Source organism: Falco rusticolus, chromosome W, assembly GCF_015220075.1.
Source record: "Falco rusticolus isolate bFalRus1 chromosome W, bFalRus1.pri, whole genome shotgun sequence".
Taxonomy (NCBI): Eukaryota; Metazoa; Chordata; class Aves; order Falconiformes; family Falconidae; genus Falco; species Falco rusticolus.
This window is the reverse complement of record NC_051209.1, coordinates 20,222,601-20,247,642: the sequence shown is the minus strand read 5'-3', so window position 1 is coordinate 20,247,642 and position 25,042 is coordinate 20,222,601. Positions and strand designations below refer to the sequence as shown.

The window sequence follows — 25,042 nt, the reverse complement described above, 5'->3', positions numbered from 1 at the left end:
CCTTACCATACCTTCTTATAGTGGGACTCCTACCCACTTCCTCTAGTGCACTACTTACTACATTATAAAAAAAGAAGTGTCTTACCAAATATCCAGGGAACGTCGCGAAGAGCCTTACGGATCGGGGATCGATGGTATCCCCGAGAAATCCTCGGTGCTGGCCGGAACCGATCAGGTCCCCGACTCCTCCGGTCTCCTCAGCGAGGTCCCATCTGGGTCGCCAAAACTGTTACCGAAATCTCGGAATGAAGAATTATCGACACCAATGTGATGTAGATAGCAGACACTTCTTTATTGACGGCCGGGTGCGTTGATCGTGAGAGGACTCGCTCACGCACCCGGCCGTCAATAAAGAAGTGTCTGCTTATCTACATCACATTGGTGTCGATAAGTTCTTCATTCCGAGATTTCGGTAACAGTTTTGGCGACATGAAAAATTAATCATAGAAAAAGCTATTTCTGTTGAGTGATATGTAACATGTATATTATTCTTTTCCTTCCTTGGTTTAAAGAGCTCTTTTTGGTTTGAGGTTTTTGAGGAAGAAACCAAATAAGATGTGTACTTTATTTTAAGGCAGAATGCTGTTGTGGTGTACCACTTTCTCTAAGGCTAAGGATATGTTGTAGTAAAGCTTTTAGAAAGACATTTAAAAGTATGGTTATAAAGTTGCTGGTTTATAAACTGTGCAATCTAATGATGACCAAATATCTTAAAAATGGTGAACTGTTGAAGAGTTATGATAAAAAGTTTCTACAAAACCAGACCAAAAGTCAGTATTTTTTATAATTTTTTCCACACAGTTCTCTAGCATTAGTGACATTGTCTGCACTTGCAAAATACTACTTATCATAGCTAAGTATATATATGCAAATGAATATGATGAAACTAAAAGCTAATGACTGTTTTTTCAATTTTATTTTCCATAATTTAGAAATAGAAGTTGGAATTGTCAGATAGTTTGAGGTTTTTGATCCCTTTTAAGGGAAATCTGAGTTTTGTTTGATTTAGCAGTAGTTCAGTTTATAGTTCTAGATGTTAGAACTAGTTTAACTGTGGTGGGTTGACCTTGGCTGGCTGCTTGGTGCCCACCACGCTGCTCTATCACTCCCCTCCTCAGCAGAACAGGTGGGAAGAAAATAAGATGGAAAAAAACCCACTTATGGATCAAGATAAAGGCAGTTTAATGAAGGAATAGCAAAAGTCGTGCATGCAGAATCAAAGAAAAACAAAAGATGTTATTCTCTACTTCCTATCAGCAGATGATGTTTGATCACTTCCCGGGAAGCAGGGCTTCAGTACATGTAGTGGCTTCTCTGGAAGACAAATGTTGTAAATAATGAATGCCCTCCCTTCCTCCTCCTATCTCTTAGTTTTTATTGCTGAGCAGACATCATATGGTATGGGATATCTCGTTGGTCACTGTCCTGACTATGTCCCCTCCCAAGATCTTGCCCACCCCCAGCCTACTGGTGAGGGGGGAATGTTGGAGAGATAGCCTTGATGCTGTGTGAGCACTGCTCAGTAGTAGCCAAAACACTGGTGTGGTATCAGCACCTTTTTTTTTTTTTTTCCACTGGTCTTTTAATACTTATTTGAATATAAGATATATATGATTGGGTGCATACATAAATTATGTTGCAGAGCATGAAGGAAAAAAAAAAGTAAAAAAATTAAAATTCTAATGAATCAATTATGTTTATCATTAAGCAAGGGTGTATGAAAGGGACAGTCCTTACTTGACTAGCTTATTGTCAAAACATATGATATAAAGCAAATGTCAAGAAGTAAGATTTGGTTTCAAACAAGTGAAAAATAAAACCTTCCTTTCAATGATAATATATTTGGAAATGTTCTCTAAAAATGAACTTCTAATAATTTGTAGTAGTTAGCTGTGTTTCTTTTTTGGACAGAACCAATTCTTAGGCTTTATTTTGTTTTCTGATAACCTTTTAAAGTAGGTTATTTGGCAAATCCTGTACTATTATATATATACACATATATGAGGTATGTGTTCAACCACCTCAAAGTTATGAAGAGCTTTATGTCCAGTCGTACCTATTTGTTGTCTTTGTCTAGCCTGAATTTTCTTAGATTCGTGTACTCTTTATATTTGTATTCCAGACATCTTGGTAGAGTTTTCCTCAGCAATTTGCTGTTGTTTTTTGTTTTTCCCAAAACACTTTCATTAAAAAATATTCCTTCAAAAGCCTCAGTTATTTCTTTCTATATCTATCTGAAATATTACTCAGGCATATTGGAGAGGTAGCTTTCAGGTGATTTTTATAGTAGGTTTATGTGTTTATAAGTAGCTTGTTTCATACTGGTTTTGAACAGTTTGCATTTCTAATAAGATTTTTTATGCTTTCTTCATTTATCATACTTGAATAACCCACAGAATATACTTTATTTCTGTTGATTAGCCAAATTCTTTAAAGCGTATCCAATGTTAGTATTCATGTATGTTTCCAATCCTGTTATACAGGTATATCGATATCTCAGTGTTATTTTGATGCATAGTCCTTATTTCTGGCACAATGGACATTTCCAGTAACACATAGCTAGTAATAAGTGCCTTACAGAGACTCTTTTCCTTTAATGGAAGATTTCACATAATCAAACTGGTGAAAAGGGCAATGTTATCCTTGAATGTATAAATACAGATTATCATGTTAGAAGAGATCATTTATTTTGCCTTTGTATCTACTTTTGTTAATACTACTATTAGAACAACTTCTTGCATTCTAATACAGATAGGCTACAGAAAGTTTAAAAAGGCCTAGAGCTCAAAGGAAGGCAGCAGAAGGCAGCACATTATAGTGGTGTGGCACTGAAACAGTTCATTTGTCTGATTTAAGAAAAAATAAAAAAATTACTTTAGCATGGAAGAGATCTCTACTGGGACAGAGGGACTCAACTTTGCTGATAAAGCATAGCAACATCCCCATGATGGACACTGAAATTAGTTAATTTCTCTTCAATCTAAAATAAATTAAGTGCTGAAAATATTAGAAGAAAAATACTAAGATGTAAATTCTGCCTCTGAAGTTCCCTAAGCCACAGAGCTGGGAGGTTGTATCAGAGGTGGTGTTGGTCTGCTGTCCTGTTATCACTGTAAGTACTCACAAATGACTGCTGTTGAGGGGAAAGGCAGATGAATCAGATTAACCTAGTGCAGATGTTATCAAATTCTTATGTTGAGAACAACACTTAATGTGAGATTAAATAGCTTTTAAGGAATAGCTTTTTATCCTATGTAGCTTCTAGAATAAATTACTTACATTTTTATGCTGGGAATGGCTGGAGGCATGATTGAATCGTGATGCTTTCTTGCCTTCAAATCTGTGAATTTGTGTATCTTAATAGAGGGAACACACTTTCTTACATAAAACTTTGCATGAACTTCATAGTTGCAAAACTACATGCATTAGGCCCACAAGCTCACAGATTGCAGAGATCAGGAAGAAATCTCCTTCCCTTCCCTAAATGTACATCTAGATGGGAAACATCTATCTTCCCCTAAGGCATCTGGGATTGGCTGTAGCTGCAAATAAATTATCTGACAAGATTGAACAGGGCTTACAGTATTTACAGAGAACTCATCTTTCTTATATATTTAAGTGTCCTACTCAAGTGATTGGAATCATACTACTCATGAAATTAGCAAAGGAAAGGGATTTTTCTGCAAGTAGGGTTTGTAGATAAACTGAGGCTCAAGTTCAAGACTTCAGGACTTAACCCCAGCTGCCAACTAAGTACCATGCAGCTGCTCACTCAGTCCTTCTTCCCCCCCCCCCCAGCAACAGAGGGGTGGGGAGGAGAATCAGGAAAAAGGTAAAACTCGTGGGTTGAGATAAGAACAATTTAATAATTGACATAAAGTGAAATATAATAATAATACTAATACTACTGATGAAAAGGAGAGAGAGGGAGAGAGGAATAAAATCCAAGAGGGGGAAAAAAAAAACAAACCAAGTGATACACAATACAATTGCTCACCACCTGCTGACTAATGCCCAGCCAGTCCCCAAGCAGTGATCAGCCCACCCCAACTCCCCCCCCCCTCCCCCCCCCCCCTCCAGTTTATATACTGAGCATGACGTTCTACATAACCCTTTGGCTAGTTTGGGTCACCTGTCCTAGCTGTGTCCCTTCCCAGTTTCCCGTGCCCCTTTAGGCTTCTCTCTGGCAGGGCCTGAGAAACTGAAATTGACTTAGTATAAACATTACCTATCAACAACTGAAAACATCAGTGTCCTATCAACATTGTTCTCATACTAAAAACTAAACCAGCATTGTACCAGCTACTGAGAAGAAAATTAACTCTATCCCAACAGAAACCAGGACAGGGAGTCAGTCTGTAGCTTACATTGATGCTAATAAATTAAACAAACATGTCTATGACTCTTTTATTGTACTGAGGACTGCTGGCACAGAACTTCTTGCGTCCACATTAATGAGCTGACTTCTCCAGAACAGAGTAGCTACATATGTTTTGCCTGTTGATAATTGTGTTTGGTCACCTCCTGAACTTTTCCTGCAGTTTCCTTCTGGCTGATATTTCAGTTGGAGTTGTCAGCGACAGCTGTACATCCATCATGCATTTCCCACCTGTCTGGTGTGGCTCTTCAGCAACCCTGCAAGTGTATCCAGAAGTCCCAAACGTCTTCCCCTATCTGCCTCATCAAGTGACTTCTGATCCATTCAGGCTGTGAATGGACATGTAATCAACAATCTTGCCTCTTTCCACATTTCTCTTCCCCAGCCTGTTCACCCACTTTAGCAGGAGGCATATGATCTTCTCTTCCAACTTGGGCAAAGGATTTACTTTGCTACAGACTGCCATCTCATCCTGAAGTTTTTTGCAACCTGCATATTTGTATTCTTATATTCAAATTCTGCATGGTGGCCTTCCTCCACATTCTGTCAGTGAATTAAAAAGAAAATATGTTAACGTCTTGCAAACTGCATTTTTGCATAACCCTCATGACTGTTATCTTTTTTTAATGGTTGGTTGAGATTGTTGTTGGCTTGAGAACTTTTTGTTGTCTGTGATTCCCGAAGTGTTTACTAAGGTCCTGGTGACAGCTATGACCCATCTTCACCTTTGTTTTTTTGTTGGTGGGGGTTGATTTTTGTGGTGTGGTGTTTTATTTGTTGTGAGTTTTTTGTTGGATTTTTTGGGGGGGTTTGGGTTGTGGGTTTTTGTTTGTTTTTTAAATAGCAATTAGTCCTATCTAATCTAATGGGTAATCTGGATGATTTGTCATTTCAGGGGTTTCTTGGCTTGAAGCTACTATCTGGCAAGTATTGACTCTTGCATTTTGGAACCCCGCATCTGTGGGTTAAATGGATTCCCTGGAAATAAAAAATAAAGGAAGCAGTGTCAAAATCAAAAAACACAAAGACTAGTTAGGCTGATTTGGTTAAATCATATAGAGAAGCAAATGATGGAATTGAACAGTGCATTACACAAAAATTATATAAGCTTTCAAACAAATCACAAGCAGAAACCATCCATATGAAAGGTGGAAAAAAAGAGCTATAAGATGATGTAGGTAAAGTCAGTAATTTGACATTGAAAACTTAGATGTTTTTCCTATTAAACCGAGGAATAATAGAGTGTATGAATGATCGTTACAGGAAATTATTATTGCCTATAAATTTTGAATAGTTAATGAAGCCACAATTAGATTATTATTACTATCTGGGTATGTTCTTGCAAAGAGTTAATGTACTGGAAAATAAAATTCTATTTTCCTTAGTTTTATTATCTAATTTGTTTCATTATCATCACATTTTCTTACAAATACTAGGCTATGAATAATGAAGAATATTTGCTACCCAGCACAAACAGAAGGATACCATGGTCTTTGTTTTTCAAAAGCGTAACAGAAAAAAGGGATTTAATTCATATCATTATTTCCTATCACAGTTCCTTGTGAAACTGAACCAAATGTGAGGAGTGACTTCAGATTTGTACTTGTATGAGAGTAAGCAGATTCAGGCCATAAGGGCAAATTTTCAGCTCCACTGAAATCAGTGACAGCATTTTACTTGAGTTTAGTTGAACTGGCTTTCTTCTTAAAGGTCAATTTTATTTAAGGATGTACGAACACTATTTTTTTTTCCTATTAGTATTGTATATTAAAAAAATTAGTAGATCAATACCTTCTGTGTATTGCACAGACTTCCTTGTGTTGAGTTCTAAACTACATTTTAAAGGTATTTGGCCAAATTTGGGTTTTCTTATTAAATAAGCCTGAGTCCTGTCTGCTTTCTTTGAGGAATAATTTTGCAGGAACTTCAATAGGGTAAAGTTCAGGCTCTGTCCTAAAGGCAGAAATAAGAGGTTTGTTTCCTTAAATATGTAAAAGGCTGGAGATGTTCAGTAAAAAAAAATCTTTTTCTCTGTATCTGTCATCTTATAGCTTTGACATACAAAATCTATTTATATTCCAACACATTTTATATAAAGAATGCTGATTTGATTACCTCTCCCTCTCCAAACAGCAAATGGGAAATCAGCAAGAGCTTTATGTGCATATAGAATGGCAGAGTTTGAGCCACCTCAGTGAGATCAATGCATATGAACATTTAGGTTCAAAATTAGATCTTAGTCTCGCAAACTGCTCCACACCCAGTACCTTTAAAAATCAGAGGAATTCTATATGGTCACAACAGTCTACATGCAGAGAGGTTACTGGATTTGTTCCAAATTTTAAGCTTTGTTATTTTGTCTATGGATTTGGCTTACAGACAGACGTTAACTCTATTAGCACTGAAATATATCTCATGATCAGACCTCCATATGATAACCCATTTTAAAACAGTCCTTATGTTATTTTTAACAGAAATGTCTGGTGGTCTGAAATTAGTAAATATTTGGGTTAAAAATTAAAGCATTAAAATGGTATCTTTTTGTCTTTGTTTTCACTCACCTTTCAAAATATTGGAAATTATTCTGAAACATACTGAAAGGAAATCAGTATAAATCCTCTAAAATCAAAGGCATTGTAAGAGTGTTCTCATATCACTAGCTATATCATAGGGTTGCATATTGTCATGGTTTAACCCCAGCCAGCAACAAGGTACCATGCTCACTCACAAACCCCCTCCCCTGGTGGGATGGTGAGGAAAATCAGAACAAAAAAGGTAAAACCTGTGGGTTGAGATAAGTAAAGTTTAATAATTATTTCAAAGTAAAATGAAATACTATAGAAGAATGAAGCTGGGTTAATTAACATTGATAATATACAACTGTGGGTTGGCTTCAGGGGTGGTGGGTTGGTCGATGTAGATAAGGTGCAGGTGTGGCTGGTTAAGTTAAGTGGTTGAGAGCCAACAAAGAGAGAGCAGCCGAGGAGGGAGAGAAGCAGCAGCAACAACAACAAGAGATGAGAGAACATGTGTGCTGGGTGAGGTGAAGGCAGCAGAGGGACTGTATGAAGAGTATGCTGGTATGAAGTGGTGAAAGACCTTGTTGCAGCTTGATAGTTTGGGGAGTGCTGTGACAAAATACTATTAATAATAACAAAAAGAGAAAGTGAAATAAAACTTGGGGGGAAAAAAACCAACCAAACCAAGTGATGCACAATACAGTTGCTCACCACCTGCTGACTGATGCCCAGCAAGTCCCCAAGTAGTGATTTTTTCCCCCCCCCCCTCCCCAGCTAATGCCCCCAGTTTATATACTGAGCATGATGTCATATGGTCTGAAATATCCCTTTGGCCAGTTCAGGTCAGCTGTCCTGGCTGTGTCCCCTCCCAATTTCTTGTGCCCCTCCAGCCCTCTCGCTGGCAGAGCCTGAGAAACTGAAAAGTCCTTGACTTAGTATAGACATCACACAGCAACACTTAACACAATGATGTTTTTATCAACCTTATTCTCATACTAAATCCAAGACATAGCACTGTACTGGTTACTAGGGAGAAAATTAACTCTGTCCCTGCTGAAACCAGGACACATATTCAAAATATGTAGGTGTAACTGACTGCTGTGTGACCACTGCTGCAGAAAACTTTTTAATTCCATTTTCAATTCCAGGTACTTACATGTTAACTACACAAAAACTCTTTGAGCTGCTGTACTTGAAGGATAATATCTAAAATGATGAAAATTCTCCTTTAAAGTCATTATTTAGCCTTTGGCAAAAATATATTTTTCATTTTAGTTTGTTACAGTGTACTCTTAAGACACGTTATCATTAGAAGATAATGAGAAGGAAACTGAAATGGCAGTTCATAAGGTTTTTTTAAAAATAATTTTTGGTATAATTGAGAGATAGTTTTTATTTAGAATCAAAGTTTAAATAGTAGGAGTTGCAATTAATTTTGTTTAGTTGATAAGAATAATATCGTAAGATGGTTCCAATATGTTCAAAAAGTAAAAGTGTTTGGAATTGGTAGCAGTTTATAGACGTGCTGCTATAACTTCATAACAACACGGTATACTGCTTTATGGAGCTAGTGATTACAAAGATCTACTTTAATTTATTTATTTTTTTTTTACTGGCAGGTGTCTCACTGGCCTGAGGCCAGCAGCTGTGAGTGTACTGCAGCCTGCCGTTTACACCAGAGTGTAGAAAATGCTGACACCAGCTGGCTGCACATAATTAAGCTGATTGCGGTCTGACAACTTGAACTATGATACAGATATGTGATAAATATACAAAATATCTTACAAATTTGATTCTTGGATATATTTTATGTACTTTTTTTCTCCTTAACAGATATGATATCTGCACTTATAAAAACAAGCCTTGTGGAACACTGGGTAAGATTAGAAAGAGAAATTTCAGCTTGTATTTGCTGTTTGTTTCCTTGCATTATACTTGACTATTAATTTATTGGCTGATTAGTTCTTTTTATGTTTATGCTTTCAAAATTTTGCAGTTTTATAAACGTGAATAATAAGTTTAAATTAAATGAACTGCTGATGGGCCTTTCTTCTCTGGCAGCTGTAATGCTGATAAAACCTAGCAGGTTACTCAAACTTACCAAGCAATAATTAGAGGAGAGGATTTACTGTTTATTTCTATTTAACCTGTCCCCACCATCATTTTAAAACAAATACAAATAAAAGACCTTAGGAAAATTTAAACAAACAAACAAAAAACCCCACAACAAACACACCCACCTAAACCAACAAAACCTACAAATCCCAAAATAACACCCTACAAAAGAAACAGGCTTTGAGATTTACACTGTTGGTCTGTTGCACACAAGGAGTACAGCTTCAGACTGTTACTTTCACAAACTTAGAATAATATGACACAGTGATATAAGTTACAGTAATATCAAACTCCTTAAAACAGTGCTTTGACAATGGAGAAACACAAGCAACCTTGCGTACAGGATGGAGAGCTGTTGTTCTCTCCATACCTAAATTTGTCACCAAAAGTTATTTACTATACTGTAGTTGTTACCTTTGATAGTGCTTTAACATATGAAAGAAACATTATTCAAAGAATGTAAATATATATATTTTTCAATTTGGATCCTTTAATATAATCCCCTCTCAGAATTAATTAAAGATATAATTGTAATTCAGTTCAGTTTAGTAATACTTTTCTCATAATCAGAGCTCATAATTAGGTTTTCTTTGTCTTTGCCTGTATTACTGTGTGCTTTGCTAGCCTTAACTCATGTTGATTTTTCTACAAGTCTTGCTCAAGTCAGCATGATGTTTGTGGCACAGGGAAATAGTTTACATGGGTGAAGGTATCAGAATTTTGCCTGCTGTAAATATAAACAATATTCACACCATGTTTCAGTAAAAGGCAAATGATGATGAATTTCTTAATGTAACTGATTTTCTTTTGATATCTGTATGGAAGAGACAAAACTGAAGAGACTCTATATTGATGTCATATAATTGTCTTTGTATTCTTAAAAGAAGAAAGTTTTAAAGGGTGTACATTCACTGATGAACTATTTGATATTTATATGTGATATTTTTAACACAGTTCATTAGTGTACTATTTCTTACTGTATTAGATGTTGGCATAAAGGTAAATACAGCTTTACTTGAATACAGAATAACAGGGGATAGACTTTGGCAAATGCTTGATTTTATAAACAATTAAAAAATCACATGGTATCAGTTCCAACTCACTGTTATGGGACCCTTGGCAACAGAACCATGACACTTAATTTTCATTATAGGCATTGAATGGGAGAAGAGACCTCTTTTGCAAGGCATTTAAATATGCTTAAGTCCCACTGACCTCCAGTAACTGAAGTTAAACATGTATTTAAGGTGTTTGTGAACAAAAGTCTCAGGAATCTTTCATGGAAACTCTTAGAAAAGATAGACCTCAGATGTCTTTGCAGCATCTCTGTGGTTCCAGTGAAGAATTCATTTTTTTAAATGAGCCATAGATTGGGTTCTGGACTTGATCTCTGCCACTTTCTGCAAGCATGGTATGGAATTATAAATCATTAATCTGGTCCTGTAAGTCACTGAAGCAAGTGCTCAGTTATAAGATCTGAAGATAGAGATGACTTCACTCAAATGTGGTGAACTTTGCAGGGGAACATGGCAATTGTTATGTAAGTATTGCCATTTTGTCTTAAGAATGTCCTACTCAATTAGCATAGCATGGTTTAGGCAGGTTAACTGGAATTATTTTCTACAGGTTGCATACTGCAAACAATTTACAGACTTTTCTTAATGGATAGTAACTTTTCCTCTGATGTTTCATCCTGTCCTCCGTGGGCATGTCTACACTGGTGATTTGATTTAGAGCAGTAGTACTGTTTTGATGCAAAATCTACAGGCACACATTGTCACCTTTTGCCAATGTCAGTTTGGTTATCAGAGTAGTTTTAGTATGTGCAAACTAGATTTGTTTTGGAGAAAATTAAGTCAGAACACATATTCCCCAAATGTCCCATATGTGCCTACAGGAGACGTTAAGGTCTAAATAACTATGTGGGATGTATTCTCATGATATCCCGTAATATTTTTTCCTTTTGAAAGCTTTGAGCCACATATGTAGTGAATATGTTTGGCCTACAGGATTAAACTAGTCCAAAGTAGAAAGTTCAACCCACATACAAAGATATGTGAGGAGCCTCAATATCAGTGCTTCACTCTGCTGACCAACTCCTATGGCTCCAAATTGCTTGCTAATGTGGACACAGCCAGGAAGCACTTGTCATCTAAACAGAATAATTTGAAATAGCACTTTTCCCAGTCATTGTTCTGTTATAGTGTAGTTAACTGAGCAGGTAATTTCCTTAAAGAAAACTTTACTGCTTATTTAGATAAGAAACCCTAGAGAGCAATATATTAAATAAATCTGATGTTTAGAGCTTTCTGTAGTGGCAATGTAGTATTGTACTACAATAGTAGTACATACAATAGTAGTATGATACTCTGTTGCTGAAGAATGTATAAGATAAGGAAGAGCTTTCTCTCTCTAAAGTTTTTAAAAGTGCTTGTAATATAGTAAGGTTTTAATTCCAGAAGATGATGGGTAATAAATGGAAAAGACTTCAGTGGTTAAATGAATGCTTGTTATTAACATGTCTCCTCTCTCTTATATTGATGCATTCAGTTTTGCTTTTATAATTTTTTCAATGTACCATGTGGGGCTTTTAATAGCTGAAAAAGTTGCTCATATGTTTTTATGAACCCACTAAACTTAAACATTTCTTTCGAAAAATAATGTGGATACATTTTGCTTTCTTCAGGATCAAGAATGTTAAAATAGAAATGCTTTCTTGAATTCTCTCTCCTGACTCAAGTTACTAGGTGGTCCCAAGTTACCAGAAGTAAAATTTATAAATCTAACCCCTAGTCTAGACATTTTCCAGCACTGACTGCAGTACTGAAAATATTAATGTCTAGCTGGCAAAGTAAAATTCCCCCCAGTGATTTTTGCAAATGGCTAGAAAGTTATCCTTTTGCCAACCGCTCCTTCTGTGCATAGAGGTTATTGAAAAGAATCCAGGCATTTATAACAAGGGCTTTTAAGACTGAAACACCTTGGCATGACCTTTCTGTCTCCTCCTGTTTATTAAGGCTTGGCCTCTGTGGCTGGAATGTGTGAGCCTGAAAGGAGCTGCAGCATTAATGAAGACATTGGCCTAGGTTCAGCTTTTACCATTGCACATGAGATTGGTCACAAGTGAGTGAGTTTGAAAAAATATGTTTTAATGTATCACCTTTTTAATAAAATATTAATTATTTTTCCTGCATGGTTGTAACATCTCTTTTCTGGTGCTCCATGTTTCTGTATATAGTATTAATGAGTGGCAGTACATTTTATGTAGTATATATTTCCAAGGGCTTTAACTGTAGTACTCAAGACTTGTTGTTTACCCTTTGATTTCAGATTCCAGTTTAATCTGTGCTTTTGAGATTTGGCTCACAAATTTCCTATTCTGTTTCCTTTCTAAAATATTTGGCTTTGAAAATCTCCCCCCCCCCCCCCCCCCCACAAAAGTAGTTAAAAGGTAGTTCTTTTTGCTTTTTGTTATTTTGTCTTACATATAATTCAAACTATTTTCATTAAAACATTGATTCTGTTGTCAATATTCATACACTCTGTCATCTTTCACTCAAGTATAAAATATATGACAGTCATAGCATCACTTGTTGCATTTTAATCACCTGCATATCATCTTAAAGAGTTATGATGTTATGAAAGTGATAAAATTTGAGTAGAGTTTGGTCTGGAAATATTTCGTGTCTTCTTTCAAAAGACAGCATTGTTAGTACGTTGTGATGACTCTAAAAATACTAGGCACCTTCTATTATCAAGAAGTTATCAAGAAGTTTCCTTCTTTGTTTACATGGGTTGACCAACACTGAGTTATGGATGACATGTTTTTCCAATTAGCTGATGCAACTGCTAAAAGTTCCAATGCAGACTGAAATGGAAGCTATCAATCTGCTGATCAAAAGCAGGAGTTGGAAGTAAACACTTATTTCCAGCCCACCTATCATGCGAGATAATCACTGGGCAAGTATGATCTCATTTATATTATGTACAAAAAACCCACTGTAGTTGCACTGAAGTAGATGGATTTTAGAATCCAAAAGCAATTGTATAAGATTTGAACAAAAATAATTTAAAACACGTGTAATTCTCATCATCCTTATTTCATTCCTCATTTACATGAGTTGAAAATGATAGGATAAAGGGAAAATATATTTCTGCTGTTGAGGAAAGAGCTCCTTCAAATCACTCATAGTTCTGCAATTCTTCTTAATAACATCTCTTATAGTAATATGTGACCTTGCTGTGAACTTGTCAGACGTTTAACCACAAAAATCATACATCTTCATTCTAATCCGTATATCATGCAACTACATCTTTTATACAAGTTATTCCATTAAATATATGCAGCTATTTTATCATGTAAAACTGGCATGATAACAATTGTTTTGAAGAGCTTAGATTTTGATTAGAATCTGAGAAAAGCAATATAGCCATCGTATATATCCTGTGATCACAGGATTGTTATTTTTTTTACCATCTGTGTTTTCTTCATATCTTTTGGCCTCTTATATATAAGATCTTTTAAAATTCTGAAATCTCAGCTCTTCGAGGCTTTCATTTCCTCCTGTAGCTTGCACGACATGTGCTGCTTTGAAATAAAAGTAGAAACCATATTTATTAGATTTTATCTGATGCACAGTGATTAAAGAAAATTGCATTGCAAGCATGGTGTTAAATGAACATACCATGTACATAAAGCTGAAGGAAGGGGGGGACGTTTGGAGTGATAGCATTTGTCTTTCCAAGTAACCATTACGCGTGATGGAGCCCTGCTTTCCTGGGGATGGCCAAGCACCTGCCTGCCCATGGGGAGTGGTGAATGAATTCCTTGTTTTGCTTTGCTTGCATGCATGGCTTTTGCTTTACCTATTAAACTGTCTTATCTCAATCCTTGAGTTTTCTCACTTTGACTCTTCCAATTCTCTCCCCCATCTCACTGTGGGGGGAAGTACGCGAGTGGCTGTGTGGTGCTTAGTTGCCGGCTGGGGTTAAACCAGGACAATACCTTCAGTAAAAGCTGGAAAGAATATGTGGGCAAAAAATCTTCAAGGCACATTTTGTGCTATCCACTCATCACCCCTCATTCACCTATAATGTGACTAAATGCCTCTCTGTCTAAATCAATCAAGCTATTACTTTCTCTCGACTTACTGCTTTTTTGAGCAGGTATTATTAATGAATGTACTAGAAGTTACTTGCAAGTGTGAGTAAAATAATAGTTTCAAGGAGCATTGTAAATTTTTTTCTTTGGCTGTGCCACAATGATTACTTTTCTCTTCAGACATACATGGGAAATAGGAAATTGGCATTTTTGTCAAATGAAAAATAGAAGCATTTAAATGACATGTCTCCATTGAATATCTAACATACACTAAAAAACCCACTCAAATTAGAATCAGAGGATTGCATTTTCACGGATCATGTTTTTATTAATTATATAGTTGCTGTGGAATACCAGTTTTGTTAAAAAATGTTAAAAGGGAATGGTAACGATAATGGTAATGTATTCTGGTTGACTATTCACAATTTCTCCAAAATTGGATTTCTAAGAATCTCTGATGGGAAGTATGGCTCAACTTCTTATTAGTTTCTAGTAGTTCATTAAATTATAAAGTAATGAGAAGTCATTAGGTCACCCATTCTGACTTTCTGTATATCACAATGTATTAAATTTAACTCATTTACCTTTATATTGATCCAATTAACTTGCATTTGGTTGAAGAATAGTATCCAGAAAAGCACTTAATCTTAAAGATTTAGAGACTGAGAGTGTGAATGTGATTATTATGGTCATTCTATTTATAAGTACTTTTTAAAATATGTTTCTGGCTTCTGTTCCTTAAGACTTGTAAGTTTTTATTGTGGTTTTGATATTTGTATAACCCAGTTTTGGTGCGGATAAGCAATCAAGACTCATAACTAGCTGTCTGCATTGAAGATGACCATACACTGATTAACTCTGTGGGGTTTTTTTCTTGAGGACATAAAGAAGGTATTAGATTAACAGTTTTATGGTTGTTTCTCCCTATGCATGGTTCTGATAACAGCCTTGTATTACCCTTAATACTTCCATGAATCAGATAAAATTCAGAGTGAGCACTTCAGCCTTCAGAATAGTGTCTCTAGAAATTTGATTTATGATGCTTGACTTTCAGGATGCTGAAGAAATGCTTAAGATTTCTGGTAAGCAGAAATGACACAACCAATGATTTCTCATGGCAGGAGTGAAAATTGAATGTGTATCCCCTGTATTGTCGAATGTCCTGGTTTCATCTGGTATAGAGTTAATTTTCTTCTCAGCTTCTCAGTAGCTGGTACAGTGCTGTGTGTTGGATTCAGTATGAGAATAATGTTGATAACACACTGATGGTTTTAGTTGTTGCTGGAGTAGTGCTTACCCTCAGTCAAGGACTTTTCAAGAAGTTTCCCATGCTCTGACAGTGAGCAGGTGCACAAGAAGCTGGGAGGGAGCAGAGCCAGGACAGCTGACCTGAACTAGCCAAAGGGATATTCCATACCATAGAACATCATGCTCATTATATAAACTGGGAGGAGCTGGCCGGGGACTGCTAAAAGCTGCTCAGGGACTGGCTGGGCATCAGTCAGTGGGTGGCGAGCAATTATATTGTGCATCACTTGGTTTTTTTTCCTCGGGTTTTTTACTTTATTTCAATTATTAAGCTGTTCTTATCTCAACCCACGGATTTTACCTTTTTTCCCCCCTGATTCTCCTCCCCATCCCACCAAGGGGTATGTGGGAGTGGAGTGAGTGAGCAGCTGCGTGGTACTTAGTTGCTGGCTGGTGTTAAACCACAACAGTCCTTTCTGGTGAATATAAGAGCACCCAACGTGGTGCTTGCTTCGGCAGCACTTATATTAAAATTGGAATGATATAGAGAAGATTAGTATGGTCCCTGTGCAAGGATGATAGGAAATTCATGAAGTGCTCCATATTTTAGCCTGGGTAGTTCAGTCATTAGAGCATGAGACTTAATCCCAGGGCTGTGGGTTCAAACTCCATGTTGGGTGCCAAAAAGGACTAATTGTAATAAAGAGGAGAGGGAGAGAGAGGAATAAAACCCGAGGAAAAAAACCAAGTGATGCACAATATAATTGCTCGCCACCCACTGACTGATGCCAAGCCAGTCCCTGAGCAGCTTTTAGCAGTCCCCGGCCAGATCCTCCCAGTTTATATAATGAGCATGATGTTCTATGGTATGGAATATCCCTTTGGCTAGTTCAGGTCAGCTGTCCTGGCTCTGCTCCCTCCCAGCTTCTTGTGCACCTGCTCACTGTCAGAGCATGGGAAACCTGAAAAGTCCTTGACTGAGGGTAAGCACTACTCCAGCAACAACTAAAACCATCAGTGTGTTATCAACATTATTCTCATACTGAATCCAACACACAGCACTGTACCAGCTACTGAGAAGCTGAGAAGAAAATTAACTATCCCAGCTGAAACCAGAACATCAGAAAAAGTTTGACTTTCTCTTCTTAGTGAAGAAAGGAACTATTTGCTGGCTTGAATATGCTCTTAGACAGGTGTAAGATTTAAGATCCAGTCCCACTTTCTGTTTCCCTACCAGCTGAGTTAGGGGGTTTTCCGCTCAGTGTTTTTATTTGAATACTTTCTGAACTGTCTAACTTGCCCCATGGGCACTGTATAGAAGGTTAGTTGAACTGATAGGGAATTCCAGGTTCCATTGAAAGGGGTATGCCCCTAAAAGAAAGGCATTGTGCCATTCATTGTTGCAGTCCTGTTGTGTGAGCTGAGATCTGGAAACTAAATAACAAAGTGAAAAAGAACAAGTAAGAGTAAAGGGAGGTGGGAATTGAAATGTTAAAACATGAGGACAGTGAACTAGACTTAGGACAGAGAACTGCCCATAAAACTCTGAGTAAAGAAAAAAATTACCAGAGACATCTATAGAGGGCTGTATGGAGGGAGCTGAGGGAAAAGGCTGGTGGCTCAAGTAACTTCTGAAAAGTAAGGATTATCTTGATTTATAGAAGATGTAATGAATTGAAATTCAGAGGAGTTTGGCAGTCATATCTTGATGAAAAGGTGGAAGAAATAGTAAGGAAATAGATTATCATCTAATGAAGTAAATTGGTTGCAAGATGAAGAAGAAAAATAGTATTTTCTAGCATGTATTTAGTTCTGAATTAGTTCATATGGCTAACGTGCCTGCAATTGTAGCATTTTTTAAAAGTCTTTTTTAGTCTGTATGCAAAGTAGAAAAATAGCATAAATACCCCTACTGTCCATATGAGAATGTTGGTCTTCTTTGCTGGAGTACAAATTTCTAATCTAGGAAATTGTTATCCTAGAGGTACTTTCAGAAGCTGTTTGTCTTTTCCTCATTCTTCAGTGATCAGAGCTCTTCATGTTTGATCATATAATCTCAGCTGCATTATAGGACTTGAGTTTGAGTGAGATATTTTCTAGAATAAACGCATCTCCAAGGAATATATGTATTGTACAACTACTAGGAAAATACTCCAGTCTGAGGTAATAGAGACACATATACCAAACTTAAAATATGAAGCACAACTAGGATGAATTGTACTAACACCACTTCCCATCAAGTCTCCCGTGAACACATCTCCAGTTGATGGTATTGTCATTGTTTTATCTATGATCTACATTGTATGAACACCTCAATACCACCCAAGACAAGTTAAAACTTGTCCTTGCTAGATGCTTAGGGTCCTGCTAGATGCCTAGGATCGTCTGAGAATGATGACTTACATTTTTAGGGACAGTTTAAGTATCTTTTTTTTTTAGTTAAGGGAGTAAATCGACTGGACAAGCCATATAAGACTATATATATTTTTATTCTCTCTCTTTTGTTAAAGAAACATTGTTTTAGGTCTGCTTTTGTAATGCTGCAGCATATAAAAGCAGGCAACTTGTATTAAAAAAAGTATTCATTGGGATTTTAATAATGTATTGTGCATTATAAAATGAAATATCATAGACTAGAAAACCAATTCTAGTTTCTGTGATATGGAAAAGGTTTGTGTCTGTGTAAAATATTATTTGAAGTATGGAATTAATAATACTAAAATAATTTGTCTAACATTAAAGCATTCTAATCAAGGAAAAGGAATGTAATAACATTTCAAAGATCTTAACAGATGTGTAGAGAATAAATAGGGGTGAAGAGGAAGGTTATAGAAACCTTCAGGGCATCATGAATTTCCAAAGGAAATCTGAGCTCAGAAGTTTGCTTCCTGATTACAGGCAATACTTTCCACTTTGACCTACACTGTAGAAACCTGTTGCATTCATACTCCAGCTTTGTGTAGCACACAAACCTTACTTGATATTACTCTTTTGGAATGAAAGCTGGATAGCTATGGCAATGTAAACCAGGAGGAGAAATTTATGGTCTACTTTTTCTAATATTCCCATAGAAGTCTGCTATTTCCCCATAAGAAAGTTCAGGTTTCTGAATAAGCTTCATTTTTTCAGTAAATTAGAATTTACTGTGTTTTTAAGAGCTACATATGTTTAATACTAAATTATGCTAATACATCAAAATTGTATTTGATTGCAAATTTGATCATGAGCCATAACTCAAAGAGAAGAATGACTTTTAGGAAGTAAATAGGGAAAAATGTTATGCAAAGAGTGTGCTAAAATTATGTTTAATTTCATGGCAGGTATGCTTGCTATAAAGCTACCATTATTCAATTAGTTTGTTTCCCAAATTTTCAGGGAAGTAATGTGTTTCAGTAAAGTCAAAGTTGTAAATTCTGCATTACTTTAGAATAAAGGATTAGGGATGCTTCAAACCATGTAACAGTCTCCAAATGCAGGAAATCAGCAGTTAAGGTTAAAATCCACATAAAGACATGGAAATAGAAAGTAAAGTAACTTGATCCCTCCCTTGAGGAGAACAATGCAATATTGGGTAGTTTCAATAAATGCTATCAATGTTTGTGATCAAATTAATATAAATGGATTTTTCAAGACCATACTTTTTTATTCTTTTTTTCTTTTCTTTATAATGTCCTTTAAGGATGAGTTGCAATTTGCATGCAATTATGAAGCTATAACCAGTACTTTTATAACATTGGCTAGAAATATATGGAGGTCTTCCATGTAAAGATGGAGGGGAGAACTTTCTCTTATAACATGGTATGAGGGATACAGTAAAAAAAAAAAGAAAATGCCATCCTTCTATTGCTATAAAAATATGAAGATTGTATTTTCTCCAAAATTTTACCATAACATCATATCAATTTGTAAATATTACACTGCCACTAAGGATGAAAATAATTAACAAAAGCACCATGTATGTCTACATAAATTGCTGCATGGGTTACATGTACCTTCATAATTCCAATATTGTAGGACAAAAATATTTTATTCTTTAATAGATTTTGTGCAAATTCATGCTCTTTTTATTAAACAAGATAATGCTGAAACATGCTAGTTTTCCCTTTCTTCCCTCCTTGCATATGTTCTAATGTCGCTAAGAAAAGGCTATTTAAACCTATAGTAACATTTATAGATACAGTGAAGTTGTCTCTTAATTTTCTTATTTTTTTTTCAGTGTAGGTTGTAAATAGACATTCTAAGCTGTATGAAATACATATATAGATTTAAATGACATCTTTTTTAATAATTATGGGAATAAGTACAACACTAAAAAGAAATACAAAGTTTATGAAAAAGTTGATATATCTTATCTAAGCAAATAAGCTGGTAGTTTTTACAAGCATATAAGTTGCTCTTTCGATCTTCTAATACAAGAATACTTGTTCAAGCATGCCTTTAATCTTCTACTGTATTAGAGATGTACTGTTTGAAATTTTTAAAATATTCTTCACTGGTGCACTTCATGACCCTTCCTTGCCCCTTGCTTCATTCTCCATAAATGTTGAGAGCAGTGTATCTAAGTAACATGCCGAGGCAGTGAAGGAATACTTACCAATGTACCTGGTTCAAGATAATTAGCTTGCAAATGATCCATTTAATTCTTAGTATGTTTATTTTTTTCTTTCCTAGTGCAAATAATTAGTACAATGAAACTTCTTAAGGTTAAAGTTTCTTTCCTCTCTTAAAAAGAAATGTTTATTTTTCCCAAAGAGTTACATGTAGCTATGCAGCCATAAATCAGCCTCTGATAGTGGACAAGAAGATAAAGAGCTTGATTTTACAATATCTCTCTTGCTTGCATTCCTGAAACTTTGTTGCCTCATTTGACTCAAGATTCTCAGTTCCTTCCTTCCTTCCTTCCTTCCTTCCTTCCTTCCGTCCAGAGCAAAGTAAGAGCTACTGCTTTAAAAGAATTAGTCCAAATTTTCCCTAACTCATGAATCTGTAAGTGAATAAAAAATGAACATACCCTGTTGTATTTGGAGGGGGGGGAGGGAAAGCGTTCTCTGCAGTTCTGAATGCTCCAAACTAAAAAAAGCTAGGAAATGGCTTGATATGCAGATGCATTAGTACTACAATTCAAAAACAGAGATAATTGATTGCTAACAAGTGAGAAAAAAAACAGTTCACCTGAGTAGCATATTTCAGATAACTTTAGTGCTATAAAAGTGCATGGTATACAAAATAAAGCTCTGTGAGCAGTACTGAGGAGCATTCAGATTGTCTTAAATTTTTGGATAATAAATCAAGAATGAAGCATCCTGGCTGTCTCACAAAAATAACTGCTGTCATTTCAGAGACATCAGCAATAAGTGTTTGGCAACTATAGCCATCATAATTTAGAACCACCCAACAAATCGGCAATCTCACCTTAAATACAAATGAAATTGTAGGGACCTGCAGTATTGTTCCTAAACAAGATAAAGGAAGGGTAGGCAAGAAATTTACATTCCCATCCTTCCCTCTGTTTATACTGCAGTCTCTGGTTATCTATTGCTACTTTATTCAGTGCAGCCGAGACCAGTTATCTCCCCTGTGATTTTTGAGGTCATATCTTAAATTGGATGTGTATTACAAATAATTCCCTCAGATATTTTTTCAGATGAGGAAAAAGATTGCTAAGAAAAAAAATATCTGTTCCATTGCAGATGTTAGTAAACAAAACAGACACTGAGCACTAGTCAGACATGCTGCTGCATTAGCATTATTTAGGTAGTATACAAACTATAGAGAAATTGCAGGATTGTTTCAATTATGATTTTAAAGTTCTTGGTGCTGCTGCTTTGCACAGTTCTTAAATGTAATGTAGACTCTCTCTTTGAAAAGTGGAGCCATAATGCTTGGAAAAAAAGTGATTCGGAGCTGCTGGGCTAAACATCTTTCCTTGAGATGGTAGGCAGAAAGGTAACTTCATAGAAAAACTCATGTGTCAACTGAGAAGACTTCTCTCTCTCCTTGCTCATCTGGCTGTCTTTTTGAAGCCAGAATTATACTGGTAGTTTTAGACAGGCTCTTTAAGCCAGTGAAAGAAATAGAGTCTGCATGTGTTCAGTCAGTTTGAAAAAGGTAAGTAAATTATAACAGTGATGCCATGAGGAGTATTTTATGTTCCTTTCTTCCCTGCCTTTCCACTCCACTCTAATTGCAAACATGTTTTTGTAAAAGATATAGCCTTCATGTAATGATGACCAAATATAACCAATATGTTCTGGTGGAAATAAAGCTGGTACTTTGGACAGAAATGTGTTTTCATCTGCAATCCTGGCCATAGGAGTGCAAATTACTGGGCTATAATGGCATGCTGCCACTACAGTCTTTGGAAAAACATGACAATAATTGCAAAACCCCTCTCCAAGCATCAGAAAAAATTACTTGCACCTAATGATCAGTTTCCTCCTAAATTCAGAAGCAGGAGCAAGTAGAAGAGCCTTCTTGGAAGGGAATAGATGATTTAGGTGAATAAATAGTTATAAAAAAATGAGAAAACCATCGGCTCATGAAAAGGCATTGAGTCCTGTGTGCATCAGGAATAGCAGCTTCACAGACATGCTTTTTATCAGACATACCACTGACATCAGCAACATCTTTTTCATAAGGAGAGTGAGTAGAAGAAGGAAAGCTATTAAACTACATACTTTGTTCTTTTTTTTATATAGGCCCAAATGATACTTATTTCCCAGACAGTTGAAGTCTGTAATTTCTTTGACAAAGGGTATATACTAACTAGGGATAAGCTTGGATATCAGAAATAGTCAACATGATCCAATTCAACTCTTTCCCACATACCCAAATGCCCATTTCCATAAAGGGAATAATTCATAGAGATTATTAAAAACTAAGGTTTTCTATTTTAAGAAAGTATACAAAAGAAATTCAAAAGGAAATGTTTCCATTTGAGGTGCCCCTAATTCTAGGTAATGATGGCAGTTGAAAACTAGGCCAATAAAGTACTTTTTTTCATTGTTAAATTCTGCTTCAGTTTGTTACATTGGACATCTAACTCTTTCCCTCCCAAAATATATATCAATATTGAAGACTGATCATCATAATTAACACTGGTCTGAAAGTTTCATTATAGCACATATGTTGCTCAGATAAGTATTTTTTATATACTAGGGGTATTCTTTGTTTGATGATATAATAATATAAGGTGTCAGTCAGACCTTTCACATGTATAATATAGCATATGACTTTCTGCATTTATGAAATATCACACACTATATACATGCAGGCATTGCTACAGAGTAGGTATTCCACAGGGAGACATTTTATAGGCATGAAAGTAATGCTTTTTTGATGATGAAGTCCTTCCTCAGCCTGTAGGAAACATCCATCATTCACTGATTTTCCTTTTCTTATATCCATGCAATTAATGGGTTTTGGGAGTAGTAGTTAGCAATACCGTGTACTTTTAGTTTGTTATGTTCAGCTGAAAAGGTGAAACAGTACCCAGTGCACTGAAGCTTAGAGTCACATGAAAGTCTTGTATTTTTATACCGCGTGCTGGAGCAATACGTTCAGATGAATATAAGAACACTGTCACTGTTTTCAGTAAAGAAAGTGGTATGAAATACTCTTGTCAGTAGATAAATGGCCAAATTCTAATCTACCACTATTTGTATCTTCTGGCAGTCAGTCCTAAAAGCTTCTAGAAAATTGAAATGGAGTGAGTGCCTCAACACATTTGTATTCCTGAATGATGAGTAAGAAGTCAGGCAGTCAGACTTTTTAGTGTTTGTAATAGAGAAGGCTACAACAACTGATGTCTTAAATGACACATAAAGTGACAGTTTCGCTGTTTTGGGTATGCAGAAGCTCAGTTATGACATACCCTTTGACTACTTCTCTGTCCCATGGTCAGGAAGGCTTCTATGTATCTTTCTACCCATCCCTCTGATTTCATAAGCCTTGTGCTATGTTTGGGAAGGAGGAACTAACTTGGCCAAAGGTTAATATTTAAATATTTAAATAAATAGGTTTCCCCCCCCAGTGACTGAGAGGAAATTAATCAAAGGCAGAGTAAGAAAATGGAGGTTAAAAAAAATGTATACTATTAAGAAAGATCATAAGAAAAATTCATATTCTCTTCAAGTGTTTCATTTATGTCAGGCCAGTCAGGTATATTTTGTTCACTGTTTAGGAATAACAGTAACAATTTAATTAGTTTTATACATATAATGAAAACCTTTTCAAATAGTTTTTCTGTGAGTTAACTTCTAGTTTTAATTTGATGATTATGTTGGCCATCTATAGCTCCAAGGATTTCTAGGGCATAAGGATTCTTTTGCCATATTTCTTTTTCCAGAGTCATATCATCTTTGCTGAAAATTAATTTGTTGCATGGAAATCTCTGTTGGCCAAGTGCTACCTAGAGGTTTCTTAATGTATTTTCTGCTGGTTTTTAGTCTCCATTCTGAAGTTCCATGACAAAGGAGAGCACTAACAGAAGGGCTCCAAGTCACCCTGTGAGTGGATACATAGAAAGAGCATGCATACAGCATGGCCCTGGGAATTGTAAAACCCGTGTTCTGCTTGAGCTCTCATTGGCTATTGTGTACCTATACGGTATTGTTACAGCAACATCACCTACTCCCTGTTTGTCCCTGTTTACTAATCCAAGCACACAATGTGTATTCCTTATCCAGTTAAAATACCACAATACCCGAATAAGGACTGAGTGCTCTGTATTTATCTTGCAAGAATATTGTTAAATTTTCTTTAAAAGCTTTATAAAATAAGTAAAATGCTTTCAAAAGTCTATGAAAAAATGTTACATAGTTGTGCAGTATTTTGAGATCTGAATAAACAGAATTTAACTGATCCTGATTCTCCACTTAAACTTCTCTGTACTATGTTCTTTTAGGACCGAACATGATTTCTGTAAAAATCACATTAAGTTTTAAGAGATATCCGATGCTGCAGAAGAATAATGGGTGGTTTCTCTTCTTTTTGGGGCAGTTTTGGTATGAATCATGATGGAATTGGAAATTCCTGTGGGACCAAAGGTCATGAAGCAGCAAAGCTAATGGCAGCTCATATTACAGCAAACACCAACCCTTTCTCTTGGTCAGCCTGCAGTCGGGATTACATCACCAGTTTTTTAGAGTAAGTAATCTCTCAAGAAAAGTCTTGATTTGTTACAAAAATCCACACCTTTCAGAATAAATAGTAGAGAGACACAGTGACCTGTTCTGATGGTTTACATTTTTTAGAATGAACAGATGGAAGTATAGCAAGTTACTTAAGGCTTTTATAGTGTAGAGTCCTTTTCCTATGTAATGGCAAAAGCTTCTTCTGCTCCATTCCCCCCCACCTTACAGTTCTCATTTATAATCTATTCAAAACATTTTAAAGTGCTGATCATATTTTATTACTAAATTGCTAAATTATTCTGAGGGTGAGAAATAGAGAAGAGCTGAATTTGTCTATGAATGATGGGAAGTGGTTTTTTTTTTTTAAATACATGCATAATGTGAGGGAATTGAATGAAAGGAATAAAGTTCTAGCCCTGTTCCTTGTACATTTCATTCTGATTTTTTAATGCAGTCTTGTGGGGTTTTTTTCTATCAATGTTCTTTGGTACCTTTAGTGAGAATATAATGATTATTATATTAATACCTTAAAATTGCGCTAACCTAT

The 25,042-nt window shown here is 35.9% G+C and overlaps 1 protein-coding gene and 1 non-coding gene across 2 annotated transcripts in view; both read left to right on the top strand.

The window, feature by feature from the left end:
• LOC119140728 (A disintegrin and metalloproteinase with thrombospondin motifs 6-like) overlaps positions 1-25,042 on the top strand; it is a 145,904-nt gene that overhangs the window by 37,139 nt on the left and 83,723 nt on the right. Inside the window, exons 8-10 of the mRNA XM_037372261.1 lie at positions 8,731-8,774; positions 12,030-12,135; positions 24,362-24,508. Of these exons, the coding sequence (XP_037228158.1) occupies positions 8,731-8,774; positions 12,030-12,135; positions 24,362-24,508 (297 nt within the window). The remainder of the gene's footprint in view (positions 1-8,730; positions 8,775-12,029; positions 12,136-24,361; positions 24,509-25,042) is intronic.
• Positions 15,865-15,970, top strand: LOC119140941. Its single transcript, XR_005101788.1, has one exon. It is a non-coding gene; the product is annotated as a U6 spliceosomal RNA (small nuclear RNA).